Genomic DNA, 19245 nt, shown 5'->3' with positions numbered 1-19245 from the left:
CGCTCCGTGCCGCCCGCTCCTCCCGCAGCCGCCGCCGCCCGGGCTGCCGCTCCTCCCCCGGCCCCGCCTCCCTGGCCCCCGCGCCGCCCGCCTGTCCGCCGGTCTCTGCAAGGCCATCGTTCCGTCCGCCCGCCCTCCCAGCGCTCCTCCGCCCCGGCCCCGCTATCCCGGCCGCGCACGTCGCTTCCTCGATTCCGGCCGCCGCTAGCCCGTTCCCCGCCCCCGGGCCGGCAGCCGCCGCTACGCGAGGCCGGGGATTGGCAGCGCGCGTAGGCCGCGCTGCCGCGGATGGAGTCGGAATAAAGGGGCGGCTGAGAGAGCAGCCAGTCGCCACTCGCCCCGCGCCTGACCCCGCGGGCGGCCCGGAGCAGGTGAGCGGCGGGGCGCCCGGGGCCGCGTCTGGGGGCCACTCCCGCGCCCGCCGCACCCCTTCCCCAGCTGGTCCGGCAGTACCCCCCCCAACCCCACCTCCGGCCCGACCCGGCGGCCTCCTGAGCTCTTGGGCGGCCCAGGCCGACCTCGACACGCAGCTACCTCCCGGGTCCGGCCTGCAGCCCTGGGCCCTTTCTCGGGCCCACTCGCCCTCAGGTCCGGCGCCGGGGCCGCAGCGTCCTGGCCATTTCCCGGCGAGGGCTGACAGGAGGCAGCCCAGCTGGGCCGGCGGGCAGTGCCGGCGGGGAGGTGATCGGCTTTCATTCGGTTGGTTTCCCAAGGAAGAGGAAGGGCTGGGGTGGGGCGCAGGTGGGGGCCTCCCCTTGCCTCCCTAACCCTAGTCTCTCATCCTCTTTGCTGGGTGATCAGAGGCCTCCTGACCGCACCTTCCTGGAGGGGGGGGCCGGAATGGTCAGCGGACCTGGGGGCCCGGGGCTGGGGACCCTGGGTCTGGCAGCCATTCATGCCAGGAGAAAAAAAACAAAAACAAAAAACAGTTGGGTTGGCGCAGTCTGACCTAGACCTGGCTCAGAGTAGTCCTGCTTCCCTCTTTCCTGGGGAGGCTTCGGTACCTGCTGGCTCATGCAACCTGCTGCCTCCACTCGGAGCAGCGGCTTCTTCACTTCTTCCCTTCCCGGAAAGATGCTGAGGCTGACAGTTTTTAGCCTGACTCTTACGTTTCTTTAGCAGAACAGTTAGAAGCCCGGCTGGCTTGTGAAGGCATCCCCTTCCTTCTCTTTTCATCGGGAGAAAACTTAGAAACTTTTCAATGTTAGAAGCGGAGGAGCTGGGAACCTGAAAGCGGGTTGCATCTGATTCTAAAAGTTCCTCCCTCTCGCTGTCATTACCTTATGCTGCCACAAAGTGGTGAGTTAGAGATTTGCCTGGGCTGGGTGGTCTTTACCTTCCATGGATTATCCAGTGTTACAGACTTGGAGCAAGGAAACAGGGTTGTCTCCGGAAAGGTGACAGGGATGGTTAGCATGCTACATCCCACATTGCAGAGGCAAACTCAAAATTGCTTACATTTCCTGCAGGCCTTGACACTATCATATTAAGAGGATTTAAGGCTTTTTTTTTTTTTTTTTTTTTTGGTGCTCTGGGAGATGACTAGCCTGGGGAACTTCTGCGGAGTAGCCATCAAGGCTGTGTGGGTCTGTGGATCTCATCCTTATCAGGCATTGGCTCAGGTCCCTGCAAAACCATCCCCCTTATTGAATGAAGAGAGAATAGGCACACAGTCAAGGGGGAGGACCTGGGGACAATTGAGAGAGGTATGGGCCAGCCCCTCACAGGAGAAGTTTTCTGAGATGGGCCTCCATTCCATGCAGGTGTTTTAAATATCGGTTGACTGAGGGGCCTTCAGATCTGGGAGGTCTGGCCCTTTAGCTCTACAGTCTGTTCTTATGAGCAGTTGTGTCCTGGGTCGAAATTCAGGGCAGCGACAGGAGAGGAGCTGGCAGGTCTACAGGGAGGCCTCAACCGGAGCCTCTATGCTTTTATCTGTCTTCTGTATTAGGCTTCCAAATAAGAAGTGTTTTGCACACACATAAAAAAAGGTTATGTTTTTAAAATTCTTGTTTTGTGCACCAAGGCCCTCACCGGTCAGTCTTTCCCTCCTTCTTTCCTGGGAGCATGAACAGAACTTGTGACTTCTTTGTATTGTGGGCAGATCACCCCAGACTGTCACTTGTGAGACAGCTAATGGAAATGGGTTGGCAGTAAGCTGGGAGACTGGGATGCCTGGCCAAGGGATGGGGAACTGAGGATGGGTGGGCCTGGAGACAGCCACCATCCCCTTTACTAGAGGAGTTGCGCTGCCAGAAAGTGAAGATCTCCCAGCCCAGAGCCCCCTTCACTTCCCTGATGTGTTTAATGTCAATGTGGCGAGTGCAGGCAGATCAGGGAGAGGCCCCGGGAACAGCTGTGTGTCCCTGCCTCAAGCTCACAATTTCTTTCTTCTCTGCAGAGCCTCCCTGCCACTCCTGGCACCCTGCCCGAAGACCCCAGTCCTGTAGGCACAGCCTTGTAGTCTGTCTTGGTGAATGACTTGGACCGCCTGACCAGTCCTGCTCCGTGCCTTGTCCGAGGTCCTCGTCCATCCCTGATCCTGGGCAGCTTCTCTCTTTGGTGTGGGTCACCTTAAGCAGGGAAACTGAAGCCATTACTCTCCAAACCCTGTTTCATCTTCCCAAGCATGTCGGAGAGCTGGCAGCAGCCGCCGCAGACGCAGCCGCAGCAGCCTCAGCCCCCACAGCCGCAGCACCATGCTGAACCCCCGCCGGCCCTGGCGGAGCACACGCTGCCCCCAGGCACGGCTGAGAACCCCCTGGGCTGCGCGGTCTATGGCATCCTCCTGCAGCCTGAGCCCGGCCTGCAGCCCCCGCAGCACGTGCCCCTGCAGGCCGCGGGGGAGCCGGGCCCCAAGTGTGGCGTGTGTGGTCATGACCTGGCGCACCTGTCCAGCCCACATGAGCACCAGTGCCTGGCGGGCCATGATCGCTCATTCCAGTGCACGCAGTGTCTTAAAATCTTCCACCAGGCTACCGACCTGCTGGAGCACCAGTGCGTGCAGGCCGAGCAGAAACCTTTCGTCTGCGGCGTCTGCAAGATGGGCTTCTCACTGCTCACGTCGCTGGCGCAGCACCACAGCGCCCACAGCGGCACCGGCGGCCTTGTGAAATGTTCCATCTGCGAGAAGACCTACAAGCCCGCCGAGGCGGCCGAGCCCGAGGCCACCGCCGCCCCCTCCCTGCCCCCGGCACCCCCGCCTCCGCCTGCTGTAGCCCCAGCGGAGTCGGCCGACAAGCCCTACAGCTGCCCCATCTGCCAGAAGCCCTTCAAGCACCTGTCGGAGCTCTCGCGGCACGAGCGCATCCACACGGGCGAGAAGCCCTACAAGTGCACGCTGTGCGACAAGAGCTTCAGCCAGTCGTCGCACCTGGTGCATCACAAGCGCACGCACAGCTCGGAGCGGCCGTACAAGTGCGCGGTGTGCGAGAAGACCTTCAAGCACCGCTCGCACCTGGTGCGCCACATGTACGCGCATTCGGGCGAGCACCACCTGTTCCGCTGCAACGTGTGTGAGCTGCACTTCAAGGAGTCGTCGGAGCTGCTGCAGCACCCATGCACGCCGAGCGGGGAGCGGCCCTTCCGCTGCGGTGAGTGCCAGAAGGCCTTCAAGCGGCCGTCGGACCTGCGGCAGCACGAGCGCACGCACAGCGCCGAGCGGCCCTTCAAGTGCGACCTGTGCCCGATGGGCTTCAAGCAGCAGTACGCGCTCATGCGGCACCGGCGCACGCACAAGGCCGAGGAGCCCTTCAAGTGCGGCCTGTGTGAGAAGGGCTTCGGGCAGCCCAGCCACCTGCTCTACCACCAGCATGTGCACACCCTCGAGACCCTCTTCAAGTGCCCCGTGTGCCAGAAGGGCTTCGACCAGTCGGCCGAGCTGCTGCGGCATAAGTGCCTGCCGGGTGCGGCCGAGCGGCCTTTCAAGTGCCCAGTGTGCCACAAGGCCTACAAGCGGGCCTCGGCCCTGCAGAAGCACCAGCTGGCCCACTGCTCGGCGGCCGAGAAGCCCCTGCGCTGCACCCTGTGTGAGCGCCGCTTCTTCTCGTCCTCCGAGTTCGTGCAGCACCGCTGCGACCCGGCCCGCGAGAAGCCGCTCAAGTGCCCGGACTGCGACAAGCGCTTCAAGTACGCCTCCGACCTGCAGCGGCACCGGAGGGTGCACACGGGCGAGAAGCCCTACAAGTGCCCCAACTGCGACAAGGCCTTCAAGCAGCGCGAGCACCTCAACAAGCACCAGGGTGTGCACGCCCGTGAGCAGCAGTTCAAGTGTGTGTGGTGCGGTGAGCGTTTCCTGGACGTGGCCCTGCTGCAGGAGCACAGCGCGCAGCACAGCGCCGCAGCCGCTGCGGCCGAGGGCGCCTACCAGGTAGCTGCCTGCCTGCCCTGAGTCCCCGCTGCGGCCCCGGCACGGCCCGGCCCGGCCTCCCTGCGCCCATCCCCGGACCTGGCCCTGGGTGTGAGGATGAAAGGGCACCCGGGCAGGTGGAGGGTGTAGGTGCCAGGCACCCCTGGTACCGGCCTGGAGGAGGTGGGGTTGGGGGGGGGCAGATGGCTGTGGCTGGTCTTGATCCTGCAAACCTCTTTCCCCTTACAGGATTCGCTCTCTTGAGAGACCTCAGCCTCCCTTTTCTCAATGGAACCAGGCTGGAAGTTGAACTGGCCTCTCTCCACCCCAAGGAGGGGGTGGTGCTAGCCCAACCTTCCCAAACGTTTCAGCCTCACTAGAGAAAACAGATAGGTTAGGAAAGAGAAGGGTCACGGGAGGGCCTGGGTGCAGGGTGGCCCCCTTCAGGTTGCTGTTTGAGGGGGAAGGCTAACTCCAGGAGGGAATCCTGGGGCCAGGAAGCAACTTCAGCCAGGGGCAACCCGCCCCCCAGGGTTCTGACAGGCGAGACACACAGGAGTGCTGCACACCTGTGGGCCGGGTCTCTTGGAGAGCAATTGGCCCAGCCAGAAGGGAGGAGGCAGGGAAGTTCTTCCACAACAGGCTCAGTCAGAAACAGTGCTGTCCCCAGGGAAAGGAGGAAAGGCAGCCTTTGCACGGAGGGCTCATCCCAGCGTTTTGGAAGCGCCCCTCCCACCTTTGCCACAGAGTTCCAAGCGCAGGTGGGGAACGTGCCCTCAGCCAGACAGAACTGCTGATGTGAAAGAAGGGGACTGTTAGACCCCCTGGTGCCCAGGAGGAGGAAGGGCCAAGCCCTTCATCTTCCTAGTGGATGGGAACAAGTGTCACTCCCTCACTCAAATCAAATCGTGTGAACCAAAGCCTCAAGGGTGTGGCCCTAATCAGCTCACCCCAGCCCTGCCTCAGGGCCAAGACCATGCCTGGGTGCCCGGAGCAGAAGAGGTAAAAAGAGGGTGGGAATGCCTCTGACCCCACAGTGCCCTCCCAGCCCCTGGGCCCCCTCCCCCATCAGTCTGGCTGCTGGCCTGTACTCCAGGGGTCTTGTGCTGCCAAGATGCTCTGGACAACATCCAGCTATTTCCAAGACCAGAGTGTTCTCCCTCGGGTCCTTTTAGGGTACCCCTAGGTCTCCGGCTACCCACAGGGCTCATGGAGCCTTGGGTGTCCTGGATAGGGAGTGGGCAGGGGAAGAGTGTTGTTAAGGAAACCAGCAGGTAGATGGAGTCAGCTGTTACCACTTGATGGCTGGGGCTCTTCTCAAGAAGGCCAGAAGACGTTGACTGTCAAAATGATTCTTCTGAACCCAGCTCTGCCCCCGCCCTCTCCCTACCCACCTCCAAGCTTGTGGTAAAAGGAGACTTTAATCAGTGCCCACCCCCAAATCCCAGAGGAGCAGGGAGACCCGCCTTGTCCCACTGTCACCTTCCGAAGTCTGAAAAGCCCACATCCACCTCCTCTGACTGGATTCCCTTCCTGTGCCTGCAGAGAGGGGCAGTCCTTCCCCTCGGTGCTGGCTTTAGTCACAATGCCTCAAAAGACATGGAACCCAGGCTGACAACAGTCCCAAGTGCTCATTTTCTTTTTTTTTCCTTTCATTTTGCTTTCTAAAAGCAGTTGTTATACTGTTCATAACATTGTATAGTTTAAATTTCATGTCATTTTGGATCTTATCTAAAAATGTGAGGATTTGAGTTTTTAAAAAGAAAGACTCCATTTTAGATAGCCCTTTTTGATGTTAATATATAGTGAGTCCAATGTATGCTTTAGAAGTAAAGACATTGACCTTCACAGACCAAAGCACAGCTTCTTCTGGTCATTCTTCCACAGACGGATGTTGAGCCGTGGAGAGGGGGTGGTGTGCAGGCTAGGGGGGCCAGGCTGGGGACTGGGATCTAAAGCTGGGTTCCAATCCTGAGTCTGGAACACTCTGGTCATGTGACTTCGGTCAAGCCCTCAGTTGCCTCGTCTATAAAATACGGAGATTAACACTTGCCTTGTTTGGTTCTTTTGAGAGTTAAGTGGAGTTGCATATGGAGCTTCCCCAGGGGGGATGTTGTGACGATGCTGGAACCCTCAGGCTGCAACCTCTTGACCTCTATGGGGTTTTGCTGCAGCCACTGTAGAGGGAGCTGGACTGAGGGACCAGCAGCTCATAGATGGTCAGAAGCTGGGGCCTGAGCCTGGTAAGCAGGAGAGCTTGCTTGGCTCCAGTGGAAAACCAGGGCCTTCCTGGAGCAGCCTGTGGGCCCCACCCCCAAGGATGGCCTGTTCTGGCTTCATTTCCACTCACCATGTCACAGGGTGATCCTTTCGCATGTCCAACCCAGCCACTTCCATCTCAGCCTATCTGAACCCCTCTTCTGCCCCCATCCCTGTGTCCCCCAGGGAGCCAACTGCAACTTGGGCTCCTTCTGCTTCTCACAGGCAAGGGTGGAGGTGGGGAGAAGCAACTACCTCTGCCTGGGGTCTGAGAGCTAGTGGAGTGTGGTCAGCAGGGATCCCTGCCCTGAAGGTGGGATGGAGATGAGGGTAGAAAGAGGACCAGAAGCTGCCCCCGCTGCAGGGGACTCAAAATGCTGCAGAAGGCTTAGTGGAGAGGCTGGAGGACCCCAGATGTGACCAGGACACCATGCTTCTCTCCATGTGTGGCCATGGGGGACCTGCCCTTGAGAAGTTGGGTGGTTCCTTCCTGCAGGCATCTGCCTCTCAGCAATGATGCCCAGGGTGCCTTGTGCGTCTGCTAGGCTCGAATTCTGGCTTCCTTTCTAGCTGAATGACCTTAGGCAAAGCCCACCCACCTTGCAGAAACTCCTAGAAAGCACTGGCATGTGTTTGGTGCTTTATAGCTTCAGGTTGCCCTTCCTGGACAGACGATGGTCTGTGTGTGCCAGGGGCAGGAGGAGCCCTGGCAGATCTAACATAGACTGCAATGACTTTTTCTTTCTTCTTTTCCCACTCCATCTCTCACAAAGCAGTGGGGCTCCCACCTGGCCCTCAGCCTCTGGGCTCCAACTTGGGCCAAAACCAGGGCAGTAAATGGAGCCCTGGCCTGGGGGTTCAGGTCTTAGAGCTCTGATTGCAGGTGGTCCCAGGCAGGCTCTGCTCCTCTCAGGACCTCAGTTCCATCTGAAGTGGAGGTGTTGACTCCGATCTCTGAGGCTCCTAAGAGACCTGAATCTGGGAAGGTGATAGGATCGACCTGTGGCCCCCTTTCCCCTCCCTGCCTCTCCGGACCTCCAGTCTGGTCTCCACCTGCCTCATTTTGGTCTCTTGGTTTGTGTCAGAAACAGCATAAACTGGCTTAAGCAGCGGCCTTTCACTGTACCTGACCACGCACAGATAACCACTCCCACCTACCTACCAGGAACCCCGGTTTCCTGTGCTCCATAACTCCATCCTTAGAGCATGGAATTTTCATGGGCGAATGTCCAACATTATGGCTAGGGGTACAAACTAGCACTGTCTTCTTCTTTCTTAAAAAATACATTTATTTGTTTTATTTGACTTTGCTGGATCTTAGTCGTGGCATGTGGCATGTAGTTCCCCGGCCAGGGATTGAACCCTGGACCCCCTGCACTGGGAGTGCAGAGTCTTAGCCACCGGACCACCAGGGAAGTCCCAGACACTATCTTCTCTAGTCTTCCCAAAGTCAGAGGCTTATCATTCTCTCTGCCCCAACCACTGACAGCATAGGGACAGGGTGGTCCCTTGGGGTGAGGGGTGACATCTGGATGAGAGCCAGAGGACTGAGAGGGAGAGGCTAACATAGGGACTTCCCTGGTAGTCCAGTAGTTTGTTGCACTTACACTGGCAGCAGGGGTCGTGGGTTTGATCCCTGGTCGAGGATCCTGCTTGCTTCGAGGCTCAGCCAAAAAGAAACACTAACATAAATTTCACACTTTGGAGTTAATAATTCCCCCTGCGTGGCTTGGGTGGGTGTACATTCTCTTGGGTCCTCAAAGTCATTGCCAGGGCAGGCTGGATCATCAGAGACAACTTTCCCAGGGAGCCCACCATCTTGCTGACTTTGTGTGGCCGGCTCTGTGCTCAGCCCCTCAGCGGGGCAGTGGGAGGGGACCCTGCTGTCCAGGAGTGGAGCCTGTGCCCGTGAACCGTTGTGGCCCTGCTGTGCTCTTGTGGTTAAGAGCACCCCAGTCAAGCCCGACTGGAGTCCTGCCTCTGCCACTCATAAGCACCAAAGGTTTGGGAAGGTCTTTGAATCTTTATGGGCCTTATTCCTCATCTGTGAAATGGAGCCAGTAACACTCTCTTCTGGGCTTAGGATGAGGGTCCCATGAAATGACCCATGTGGAGTATTGGACATGTAGCAGTCACTCAGGAAAGCAGAGGACTGGGAGGTCTGAGGCAGAAGGGAGCCAGCCTCGCTCTCCCATCCGAGTGTCAGGGTTCTCTTTACCTTTCCCCGCCACCCCCCCGACCCACCGTCACTTTCCTATCTACCAGTTGGTTGGAGCCTCATATCATCTCCATGAGACGGGCCGGGCAGACCTGAGGATCTGCTTTGTGTTGACCCTTGAGAAGTCCAGAGGCTTCCCAAAGTCAGATAGTTTGTGATGAGAGACGCCTGGAATTGTGGGGGCGGGCCAGGTGGGCCAGGCAGGGGATAGGCAGTTGGGCAGGACCGTCCTAGGCTCTGAACCTCACAGGTCTCCACCTCCAGCCACTGGAGCTCGGGGCTCTGGTTCCAACCTACTCTTTGCTGGCCAGGAAGCTGGGAACAATGGCCGGGACTGGTGCTGGCACCCGGGCTGGCCAGGGGAGCAGGAGAGCTCTTCAACCAGCAGTGGAGGTGGGGAGCGTGGTGTCGCCAGCCCTCTGGCCTGCTCTCAACTCCTTGAGGGATTGGAGCCACCGTTCTGCATCTTCCCATCTGTGCAGAGACAGCTCCATAGAGAGCCTTTGCCTGACCTCCCAGCCCCCAACTTCATCCCTTCTCCAGAGCAGGCCCTAGCCGAGGACCACAACTGCTCAAACCTTGGAGAGTTGCCTGGGGCCTAATTGCCTGGCCCAGACTCGCCTGTGATAAGCTCCACATCCCATCCTCAAGCCGGTGCTTTCTTTGTTCCTTGAAGGTCATGCCTCTAGGAAAAGCCTTGGCCGCTATTGATTTTCGTAGATCTACAAAGATTCTGGCAGGAATGTCCAGTCCTCCTCACAGGGCCTTGAAAAGGAGGTCGAGGGGAGGGGTAGGGGTGGGCCAGGGCTTGTGGGATCTCCCTCTTCACTCTGCGTGCGTGTCCATCCCCATTCTGGGTCTGCGTTCCTGCCTTTGTTCATCTGTAAGCATCACTGAACACCTGCTGTTTGCCAGGCCCTGAGCTGGTGCAACTGGGCACGAAGGTAGGACTTAGGATGAGAGAGTTTTGAGGTTTTCATGTATATCAAAAGATAGGGTCAAAAATATCAAAGCTGCTGGAATACAGTACAAAATACTGCCTGCAAGAGTCCTCCTTGACCCTCCCACCACCCTCCCTCAACCAGGACCCTTCTTCCATCCCCGATCCTCCCCATTGCCAGGCCCAGGGTGAGAGGATGTGTCTGTGTGTTACTCTGTAATAAACACAACTATTACTTTGTAGGAGTTGTTTCATTTCATCCAGGTCTTGTGTTGGTTCTGGGAGGCCCCAGGCCCCCTTCCTGAGTCCTGGATCCTACTGGATAGATGAGAGGCGGCCAGCAAATACAGTATTTCCCAAGAGCCTACTGTGGGCCAGAGGCTACGATTCCTGTCCTCATAATCTTGGGGAAGAACTGGGCAGAAGGGAAGACTGGGGAGAGGCCTGCCTGGAAGAAAGGATGAGATTTGGGTAGGAAGAGATGGCGAAAGCATTTCACGTGGAAGGAAGGCTTTGACCAAGGGTTAGGAGGCAGGCAAGAGTCTGAGTGTTTGGAACAGCAAGGAGACTGGTGATGGGGTTTGGGCTGGGTAGTGCATTGAGGCCCAGGGCCTGGGTTGTGGCTTGGGGTCAGGCCAGAAAGGCCTAGAGGTGAGACCATGGAAGCTGGGCTGTCCCCAAGTCAATGGCCACAGGGAGGATTTCTAAAGTAATCTCTCTATGAGGAGCAAAGAGCCCCCTGGGACTGAGGGGACTTAAAGGCAGAGATAGAGGCAATGGCTCAGGCTCAGTGGCCTCTCTCCATCTCTCGGGATTTTTCAACCTGCAGGTGATGAGGAGGATGTAAGTCAGGGTTTCCTAACCTTTGCGGGCACTGACTCTCCTGAGAATCAAGTGAAAACAAGGAGATTTTCCATGGAAAATGCACATGTGAGTGGACCCATGGCTTTGCACATGATTTCGGAAGGTTTGTGGATCCCTGAAGTCCCAGATCATAATAGTGTCAGAAGTCCTGTTCAAATACCTCGTGAGCCTGGTGGCTACTGACCCTGATTTGGGTCTGTCCTTGCAGACTGGCCACAGGTGGCTTGGTCTTTGGAAGATCCTGGAGCTAAGTGCCGAGGATGGCTGCTCTAACCCCAGCCACGCCGAGACATTCTTCTTTCCCCCTTTGAGCAGGGTTATTTTGGACTTGGCACAGGAACACCCATGGCTGTCTGCAGGGCATCAGACCTCCTTTCTGTAGGTTGGTAGGCAATCAGAACTAGTCCTGAAGCTTTGTGGACAGAGCAAATAACTTTTGTTTCTATGGTATGTTCATTGGCAATGCTCTGGGCAGAGGAAACCTTCTCTGAGTGGCCTCAGGCACCTCGCCTTACTTCTACACTGCAGGTGATGAGGAGGGTTACACTGTGTTGCTTCACCATGAATCGAGGCCCTAGGCCAAACCTCCAGGGCCTGACTCCACTTCTTCAAGGGGACCCAGGCCCAGGGAAGCCCCCCAGCATATATTGGTATGGCAAGGGCTTCTGAGAGAGGGGTCTTAAATCCCTTTTGTGCCCTCTCTTTTCTCTTTTTGACTCAAGTTCAGAGTCTGAGGCGGAAGGGGCTTGCCTGCAGGCCTATAAGCAGTGGACAGGGGCACAGAGAGAACCTAATTCCTAGCCTGAGTTTGCACCTCATCCCCAGCTGGGGCTTGGGGCTTAGACCCTGACTCTCTGCCTGGGGTCACCAGATACATCTTTCCTAGACCCCATCAGTCCTCGAGGAGCTGGCAGGAGGCAGGTTAGGGTAAATATCATCATCCTGAGGTCCTGATCCTCCCCCAGCCTTTGCAACACACACACACACACACACACAGGGGTTGGGTGCCTCCCTGTGGAGTGTAAGGTTTATTTCTACTTAGGGAAATGGGTATGGCCACCATATACCCTTGTCCTGCTGGGGAACGCGAGTGGCACAGTTAGGCAGCCCAGGTGTCAGCCTCCTTTTCACAGATTAATGCCAGGGGGTCAGATAGTTGACACGACTGTGAAAAGAAACATGGGTGAGATGGGGGCCTCCAGGGTGTCCTGGGGAAAAAAATCAGGTTGTCTTTCTCTAGGTATTCCTCACAAAACCTATCTACCTGCCTTCAAGGTTCTGAAAACAGCTTCCATCCTGTCTCTTACGGCTCAAGAGCCTTCACTGGCTCCCTATTTCCTTTCATATATTTTTGGCTCATCCCTTTGATTTTAAAGCCCCATTTCCAATTTGCCTCATTCTTATCTCCTGTGAATCTGACTCATTTTTCAATCATTTAGTGAACCTACTCTGGGAGGCATTATATACTAGTATAAAAATAGATAGCATTCCCTTCTATGTGCAAGGGTAGGTGAGAGAAGAGAAACTTTCATCAATGTGGCATTATAATGCAATAGTCTGTGTGCTCCAAAATAGAGAGGGATGCACATGAGGTGACCCTCTGGAGGGGGGTGGTTTGAGTTGGAGGGGAGGGGCAGAAGGTCAGAGAAGACTTCAAGAAGGATGGGACATCTGAGTTGGGCTTTAAAGAGTAAGGAGGAGTTTTCCAGGTAGAGATGGAAGGATCATCTAGGCGCTGAAACAGCACAAGCAAAGATGTGGAGTGCTCCATTGTGTGGGTGGTTTGGGTTGCCCCCAGGAGTCTGGTACCGCTGAAGTGTAGGGAATGGGACTGGAGAGGTGGGAGCCAAGTTATGAAGGTGCTTGAGTATCTCGAATTCTCCTATTGGGAACACTAGTCCCAGTCCCTACCACCTTACCTGCCTCCTGGAAGGCAAATTCTTGGCTTTTTCCAACATATTCCTTATACATCTCTACTCTTTCCGCCCCTGCTCTTTGTCCCGGTAAACCCCCACCCCGCTACTCCCCATCTTTGTCTTTTGTCCTGACTGGGCCAAATCGAGTGGACATGAGTTTGAGCAAACTCCGGGAGATGGTGAAGGACAGGGAAACCTGGCGTGCTGCAGTCTACGGGGTCGTCGCAAAGAGTCGGACACGACTGAGGGGCTGATAACTGCTCCCTCCACCTCCCAATAGGCTGCACTTTTGCTTGGAGAGGATCTCTCTAGGGGGAAGCCCTTCGAATCCTCTTGACATCACCCAGGAGGGTACAAATACCCCGGGAACTCCCACAAGAGGCTCTACGAGTGGAGAGGGATCTGAGCATGGCCTGAGGACTGTGGACGCCAAGCGCCGTCCCACCGGAGGCGTGGCCAGATGGGGCTGGGCGGGACGGGGTCATTCCCCGCCTCCTGCAGTTGGGGCCTTACCTGTAGTTGGAGCCGAAACGTCGGAAAGCATTCCTGAAATAGAGAAGGGTGAGGCCGAGGCGGAGAAGAGTGATCCTCTCTGGGAACCGCCACGTCGGGAGGTGCCATCCCACCAGAATTACACTGCACCTTCGCCCCACCCAAACGCCTCCACTCTGAAAGGGTGGAGTTGCTAGGGACTGGATGACAAGATGCTCCGTTTGGTAGGAATTAAACATTTACTCATTTTGAAATTGCAATTTTCTTGTGGTATTTTGGAGCCAATCGATGCTTTCGAGGTCTCACATTTTCAAGGGCCACTTGGTATGTGCTGGTGAAAGCTGCCAAGACCCCAGCCTCCTTCCCAGGTATGGGGTCCCCCGGGGTCTGTGCGGGGTCACTTACAGGGAGTCGAAAGGCAGGGGCTTCTGTCCATAGCGGTCCAGACTGGGATTCTGGTTAAGACAGAACTGGGGCGGGCCAGAGGGATGGGGGTGTCTACTGAGGAGGGGGGGACACGGACATCGCCCCTCTCCGACGCCCCAAACATTGCTGACTGCCGGAGATCTTGGCCTTCTGGGCTGTCGGAGACCTTAGTCCGGGTCTCTTCTCCCCCTCCCCGACCCCCGTGTTAGCAGCTCCTCCTCCACCCCGGCGTCCTCAGGGACCGGTCGGCGAGCAGCCCTTCCTACCCGCCAGCTCTGGGTCACCTCCGGCTTCAAGTACCGCACCGCATAGCCGCTGAAGCTCTCGACTGCGAAAAGACCGCTGGTCTCCGGCCCCACACCCGCCCTGAGCAAGCCCGCGCCCCGGCTCTTACCTGATCCCCGCCCCTAGGTCAAGCCACGCCTCACGCCCGCTCGAGGAACCAGTCCCACCTCCGGACTTTGTTCCGCCTGCCCTCCACCTCCGCCCCACTGGCTCCCACTGCTCGGACCTGGCACCGCCCCCTCCCCAATATAAGCCCCGCCTCTGTAAACCTCAACCGGTCCGCGTGCAGCACCTCTGAGTGCCGCGGCTGCTGCTAGTCCCCTGTCTTTTTCAGATTTCACCCAGGAAGCCCCCTGCTCTTCTTTGGTCAGCGCTCGGGGTCCCAGCTCTATGGACCCAGCGGCTCAGTTGTCTCTCCCGCCCTAGGGCATCCTCCGCGCGGTTAGACTGACCCTTCTTGCTCGCGCAGGGCAGCTTAAACTCTCCCGCGGAGGACACGAATCGGGACCAGTCCTCGATGGCGCGCGTGAAGCAGGGCCAGTCGACCCTGTTGATGCCCGGTGCTATGGGAGCCAGCTTTCCCTCGTGGTACCTGTTTCGGAGCCTCTGGCCGGTCTCCGTGATGTCCTGCCAGGAGGAAGGAAGTCAGGGAGCCGGGCGCACTCGAACCATCTGACCCAGGGGGCTCCCGAAGCCCCTCAAAGAGATGGGAAGGGCAGGGTAGGGTCCCAGAGAGGTAGCTGAGAAAGTGAGCGGAATGGAGATTGGGACCGGAGGTGCTTGGTGCTGGGTGCACAGAGGACCTTCTGGTCCTCTCTCCAGGGCAAACCAGGGAAAAAGGACGCTCACCAAGCACTGCAGGGGTTTGTTGGGGACACCGAGAAGTGTGAAGTAGGCATTATCAAAGTCATCTGAAGGAGAGAGAGAAAGGGAGAGGAGTTAGTGCAGTTATCAGAAACAGGGTCATTGCCATACATTGCCAGAGGGGATAATAAATTAATTTGAGCCTATGGAAAGAAATTGGCATTATCTATCAGAACTATAAATACACATATATTTTGACCCTATACTCCTACTTCTGGGAATTTATTCTATTTTATATTTTGCACAACTGGGAAATGATGTGGGTATAAAGTTTACTCATTTCAGCGTTGTTTGTATTATAATAGAAAATGACTGGAAAAAACCCAAGTGTCTGTCATTAAACGACTAGTTAAATAAACCATCATGCATCCTCACTATGCCTTGATTACAAATAAAGTTCTTGATTCAAGAACTTCCAAGGTACAGAAGAGTATATGCCATGTGCTACCTTTGTCTTTAAAGACTAAAATTGAGACGATTGGAGGCAAACAAGAATATGCATTTAGGTCATCACCTAACCACGTCATCAAACAGCACCACTAATCGTCTGTTTGATGTTAAGCGCCCCCTGCCGAGCCATCATGGCAAATATGGCATTCAAAACTTGTGAAAGCTTTTACAGTCAAGCCTCTACACCTAATTCCTGGTTTACAGAAACTAGACTATCAAGGTAAACAACACTGTAAGGAAAGAACTACTCAAATTCACGATGTAAGACTTGTCTACAACACAACTGTTTTGGATTTCTTAAAAAGTCGATATTATGAGGGAAAAATGGAAAGTGGTTAGATTGGTTCTAGACTAAGGCGCAAGAGACGTGACAAGCAATTGCAAGGCACAATCCTAGATCAAATCCTGGTTCCAAAAATGTTTTAACAGTTGTAAAAGACATCTTTGGGGATAATTGGGGACATTTTAATATGGACTGAATATTGGATGTTAGGGAATTATCTTTAACTTTCCTAAATGTGATAATAGTAGGGAGTCATGTAGGAAGTTGTTTTTATCACTGGAAACTGATTGCTAAAGTGTGTGTGAGTGTGTGTGTGTGTGTGTGTGTGTGTGTGTATGAGAGAGAGAGAGAAAATAAATATGGCAAAACATTAATTGAAGCAGGTAGAAGGTAATAAATGTTCAAAATATTAGTCTTTCAACTTTCCTCTATGTTTGAATATGTTCGTAATAAAAAAAAAGTTGGAGAGGAAAAGAACAGATTTGTATTTGCCATAGTAAAGAATGAAAAGATACACCAGGAACTCAGAGTGGTTACCTGTAAGTGAGAATGAGGGGAATGAGGAGCAGCAAGAATTTTTAAAAAGTGCATTGTTATAACATTTTGAACCTGTGGCTCCATTGCTTTGATTAAAACTTACTTGCAATAAAATGCATATCTAAATCAAGAGCTCTCCCTATAAATCTAGATTCCTGGCTTCTCCTGGGAACTAGGAAATTGGTAGACCTGTGCTGACCCTTCCCACACAGCAGTCAGGGGGGACCCTATAGCTGCTCCCCTTTATAGAGGGGCGGGTGAGGGGGCCCCACCTCACTTTCACCCCACCCCCCAATGCTTCCCTACCCACTTCCCCTATTTGTGTTTTCCCTCTTGGCCCTGCAGGGGTCTCTGTGGGACCTCTGGAGAGCCCCCTATCCTCTCTGACAGGCTCACTCCATCTGTCACCCAAGCCTGAACCTGGGTGTCACCCTGGACTCCCCACTCTTACCCCTCTACTTACACTGGTACCAAGTCCTATTCCTTTATCTCCTAAATACCTTCCAAATCCCTCCCCCATGTCCAAGACATAGTCACTACCTCCTGAAGGCTGTGGTCCCTCCCAGTGTCCTAACCACTAACCCCTCCCTATTATCCACTTCTAGTCCCTCTCGGTCACCCCCTTCCTGACACCCCAATGCTCAGACCTCTTTCCTATTTAAAGTCTTCAGGGGTTCTTATCTACCTCCCAAGAAAGTCCAGATTGCTGAGCTCAATGACAGGGCCCTCCCTGAGCTGTGTTCCCCACACCACAAGCCACAGCTCCTGCTGCCCCCATGTACTTTGTCCTTGGGCCCAACCAAATCCCTCAAGTTCACCAACACCTTGAGCAGCTTTTCCCCTCCAGGCCTCGGTATCTGCTGCTCCCTCTAGCTAGAAGGCCTTTGTACAAAGTACAAACTCAAGTACAGACTCAAGTACAAAGAGGGCAATGAATAAATGTGCTGAAATGCATGCATGTGGGCATCTGTGTGACACCCCTATCTCAGTGCCCAAGCTTCTCAGCCAGTGAAGAGTTCTTCCTTAGCCCCGTGTAGTCCTTAACCCCAGAGGCTTCCATGTTCCCCTCTCTTTCATGACAGGTATCTTTCTCTTCCTTTTTCAAAGGGAGAGATAACTGGGCAGAAATTATTACTGCTGTTATTATTCTTCCTCTTCCTGCACTGCTGACCTCTGCTGTTCTCTCTCCATGAATAATAACATTATTGTTGAACACATAGTATGTGCCAGGCACTACTCTAAGGACTTCTCATGCCTTATCTCACTTTAATCTCACAATTTAATCTCACAAAGTTAATCTCAAACCAGTTGATCCTAAAGGAAATCAGTCCTGAATATTCATTGGAAGGACTGATGCTGAAGTTAAAGCTCCAATACTTTGGCCACCAGCTACGAAGACATCACTCATTGGAAAAGATCCTGATGCTGGGAAAGACTGAAGGCATAGGAGAAGGGAGCAGCCGATGATGAGATGGTTAGATAGCATCATCGACTCAATGAACAAGAATTTGAACAAACTCCAGGAGGTAGTGGAGGACCCCCACAGGGTTGTAAAAAGTCATTCCTGACTTATCGACTGAACAACAACAATCTCCCAATAGCCCTGAGAGGCCACCCTGTTAGAGTTCCCATTTTACTGATAGGGAAACAGAGGCTCAGACCCGGAGGATTCTCAGGCAAGGAGGAGCAGAGCTGGGACTAGTCCCTCTAAGCCTTTCATCTGCCACTCCTGGCTTCTCCCTCTGAGATCTTTCTCCTCCAAACCATCCACACCTTCCCCTAAGGCCCCGAGGGGCCACCGCAGCGGCCAGGTGGCCCAACCTTTGCGGCAGTAGGTGGTGGACTGGCAGTGCTCGTCGGAAAGGCAGGCCTTGACAGAGTCCATGTCCATGCGGCGCAGGCTGGGCAGGGCCGGGTGGTAGAGCTGCTGTTTCACGCCGGCCAGCTGGTTGCGCCGCCGGGGCATGGGGAGTAGGATGGCTGGGGATGCATACACGTGGGTGGAGCCATCCTCCCAGGGCACCAGGTCGATGATGCGGGCCATGGCTGGGTGGCGGAGACACCTGAAGCAGACACCCTTCTGTATGGGAACACAAACTTGGCCAGTGCTGACTTGTCATCCAACAGGTATTGAGCACCTACTGTGAGCCAGGAGCTGTGGTGGGGTCAGGGACACTCAGAAACACACAGACACACACAGATACACACACACTCACAGAGCATGTGCTAAGGGCTCTGGCAGAGGTCCGTACAGGAGGGGGTGTGTGGAGGGAGGCTGGGGCTGGGGCTTTCAGGGAATTGTCTAAAAGAGATGCTATTTGTGTCTATTCTGCAATAATGAGCAGGAAGCAACAGCAGCAAGTGGGTTCAGAAGTGAGCTCAGCCTGCCTCTGGGTAATTAATTATGGATTTCTGGCATTAGCTCAGGTACCTGGCATTTACTCAACATTCTACAGGGAGACATGGGGAAGTTTTAAATAAGGGGAGAAACATAATGGATATGAAGTAGAAAAAATATGGCTGGTTCTCCAGCGCTCCCTTTTAAAAAGCAGATATTCCCAGAGCCTTTGAGTCATTTAAACTTCAGTCAGAATTTGTTGAGTCCGGTTGCTTCCTTTCTGACCCTAGTGGGAGGTGAGAGATGGAGGAGGGCAACAGGGAGGTGGATAGGAGGAGAGAGGACCTTTAGTGGGGAGAGGGCATGACGACGGGATGGGGAAGCTGCTCCAGGGGCTGGGCCTTTGAAAGGAGGGACAGGGAACAGGAGCAGTGAGAGGAGGGGGAGGGCGACCCCTTGCCCCCTATCCACCTTTACAGTACCTCACCTGCAGGCCACCAGCCACAGGTGCACAAGCTTATAGAGAATTTCTCCTCCCTTGCCTGCTCAGTGGGGAAGAGAGGTAGAGAGATGGGCCAGGCCCAAGTGCCTTATGAGACGGGAGAATCAAGGGACATTCTGCAGAGACAATGCCCATTGTAGGCTCATTGTGAGGGCACCAGCTCCTTGGCAACCGTGGCAACCACAGGCTCCGAGGAGAAGAGCCTGCTGCCCTCTTGGGTCCTTACACTGGCCCCCTTGTTCAGCCTGCCTGAAGGTTGCTTGTCTCTGGGGCTCACACAGGATGGGCATGTTGAGAAAATCAGACAAGGAGCTGGGGCTTCCTGGGGGTAACCATGGTAGGGCTGGCCAGGGCAGGCTGTGTGACCTTAGACTAGTCACTGTCTCTCTCTGGGCCTCAAAGTTCCCATCTGTGTTAAGCAAGGGTCCTGGGCCCTGTCAGGAGGGGTATCTGAACTGGCAGGGTGTTTCTCTCCTTGCAAACCTCAGAGAAGAGGGCACTGCCCTGCCTGCCAGTCCTTGAG

At 55.1% G+C, this 19245-nt stretch overlaps 2 protein-coding genes across 6 annotated transcripts; one reads left to right on the top strand and one right to left on the bottom strand.

Moving 5' to 3' along the window:
* Positions 1 to 282: 282 nt before the first annotated feature.
* Positions 283 to 6399, top strand: ZNF319 (zinc finger protein 319). 3 transcript variants are annotated; one of them, XM_061387347.1, is made up of 3 exons: positions 283 to 371; positions 2402 to 4369; positions 4598 to 6399. In XM_061387347.1, exons 2-3 carry the CDS (start codon positions 2630 to 2632, stop codon positions 4610 to 4612), a joined length of 1755 nt encoding a protein of 584 aa, XP_061243331.1. In that variant the 5' UTR covers positions 283 to 371; positions 2402 to 2629; the 3' UTR covers positions 4613 to 6399. The 3 variants fall into 3 exon arrangements, with proteins under 3 accessions (XP_061243331.1, XP_061243329.1, XP_061243330.1); XM_061387345.1 differs by having other exon boundaries at positions 2402 to 6399; XM_061387346.1 differs by lacking the exon at positions 283 to 371 and adding an exon at positions 755 to 1299 and having other exon boundaries at positions 2402 to 6399.
* A 5245-nt stretch (positions 6400 to 11644) lies between these two features.
* SPMIP8 (sperm microtubule inner protein 8) lies at positions 11645 to 18855 on the bottom strand. 3 transcript variants are annotated; one of them, XM_061387354.1, is made up of 8 exons: positions 18703 to 18855; positions 17704 to 17962; positions 14598 to 14659; positions 14201 to 14375; positions 13730 to 13791; positions 13443 to 13507; positions 13059 to 13091; positions 11645 to 11794 (listed from the first exon to the last, which is right to left on the bottom strand). In XM_061387354.1, the coding sequence occupies exons 2-8, from the start codon at positions 17924 to 17926 to the stop codon at positions 11764 to 11766; spliced, it is 651 nt and encodes a 216-aa protein (XP_061243338.1). In that variant the 5' UTR covers positions 17927 to 17962; positions 18703 to 18855; the 3' UTR covers positions 11645 to 11763. The 3 variants fall into 3 exon arrangements, with proteins under 3 accessions (XP_061243338.1, XP_061243336.1, XP_061243337.1); XM_061387352.1 differs by having other exon boundaries at positions 18708 to 18855; XM_061387353.1 differs by having other exon boundaries at positions 17704 to 17945; positions 18708 to 18855.
* Positions 18856 to 19245: the final 390 nt, after the last annotated feature.

Source organism: Bos javanicus, chromosome 18 (assembly GCF_032452875.1).
Source record: "Bos javanicus breed banteng chromosome 18, ARS-OSU_banteng_1.0, whole genome shotgun sequence".
Classification (NCBI taxonomy): domain Eukaryota; kingdom Metazoa; phylum Chordata; class Mammalia; order Artiodactyla; family Bovidae; genus Bos; species Bos javanicus.
The sequence above is the reverse complement of the archived record's forward strand: the minus strand, read 5'-3'. Positions and strand labels throughout refer to the sequence as shown.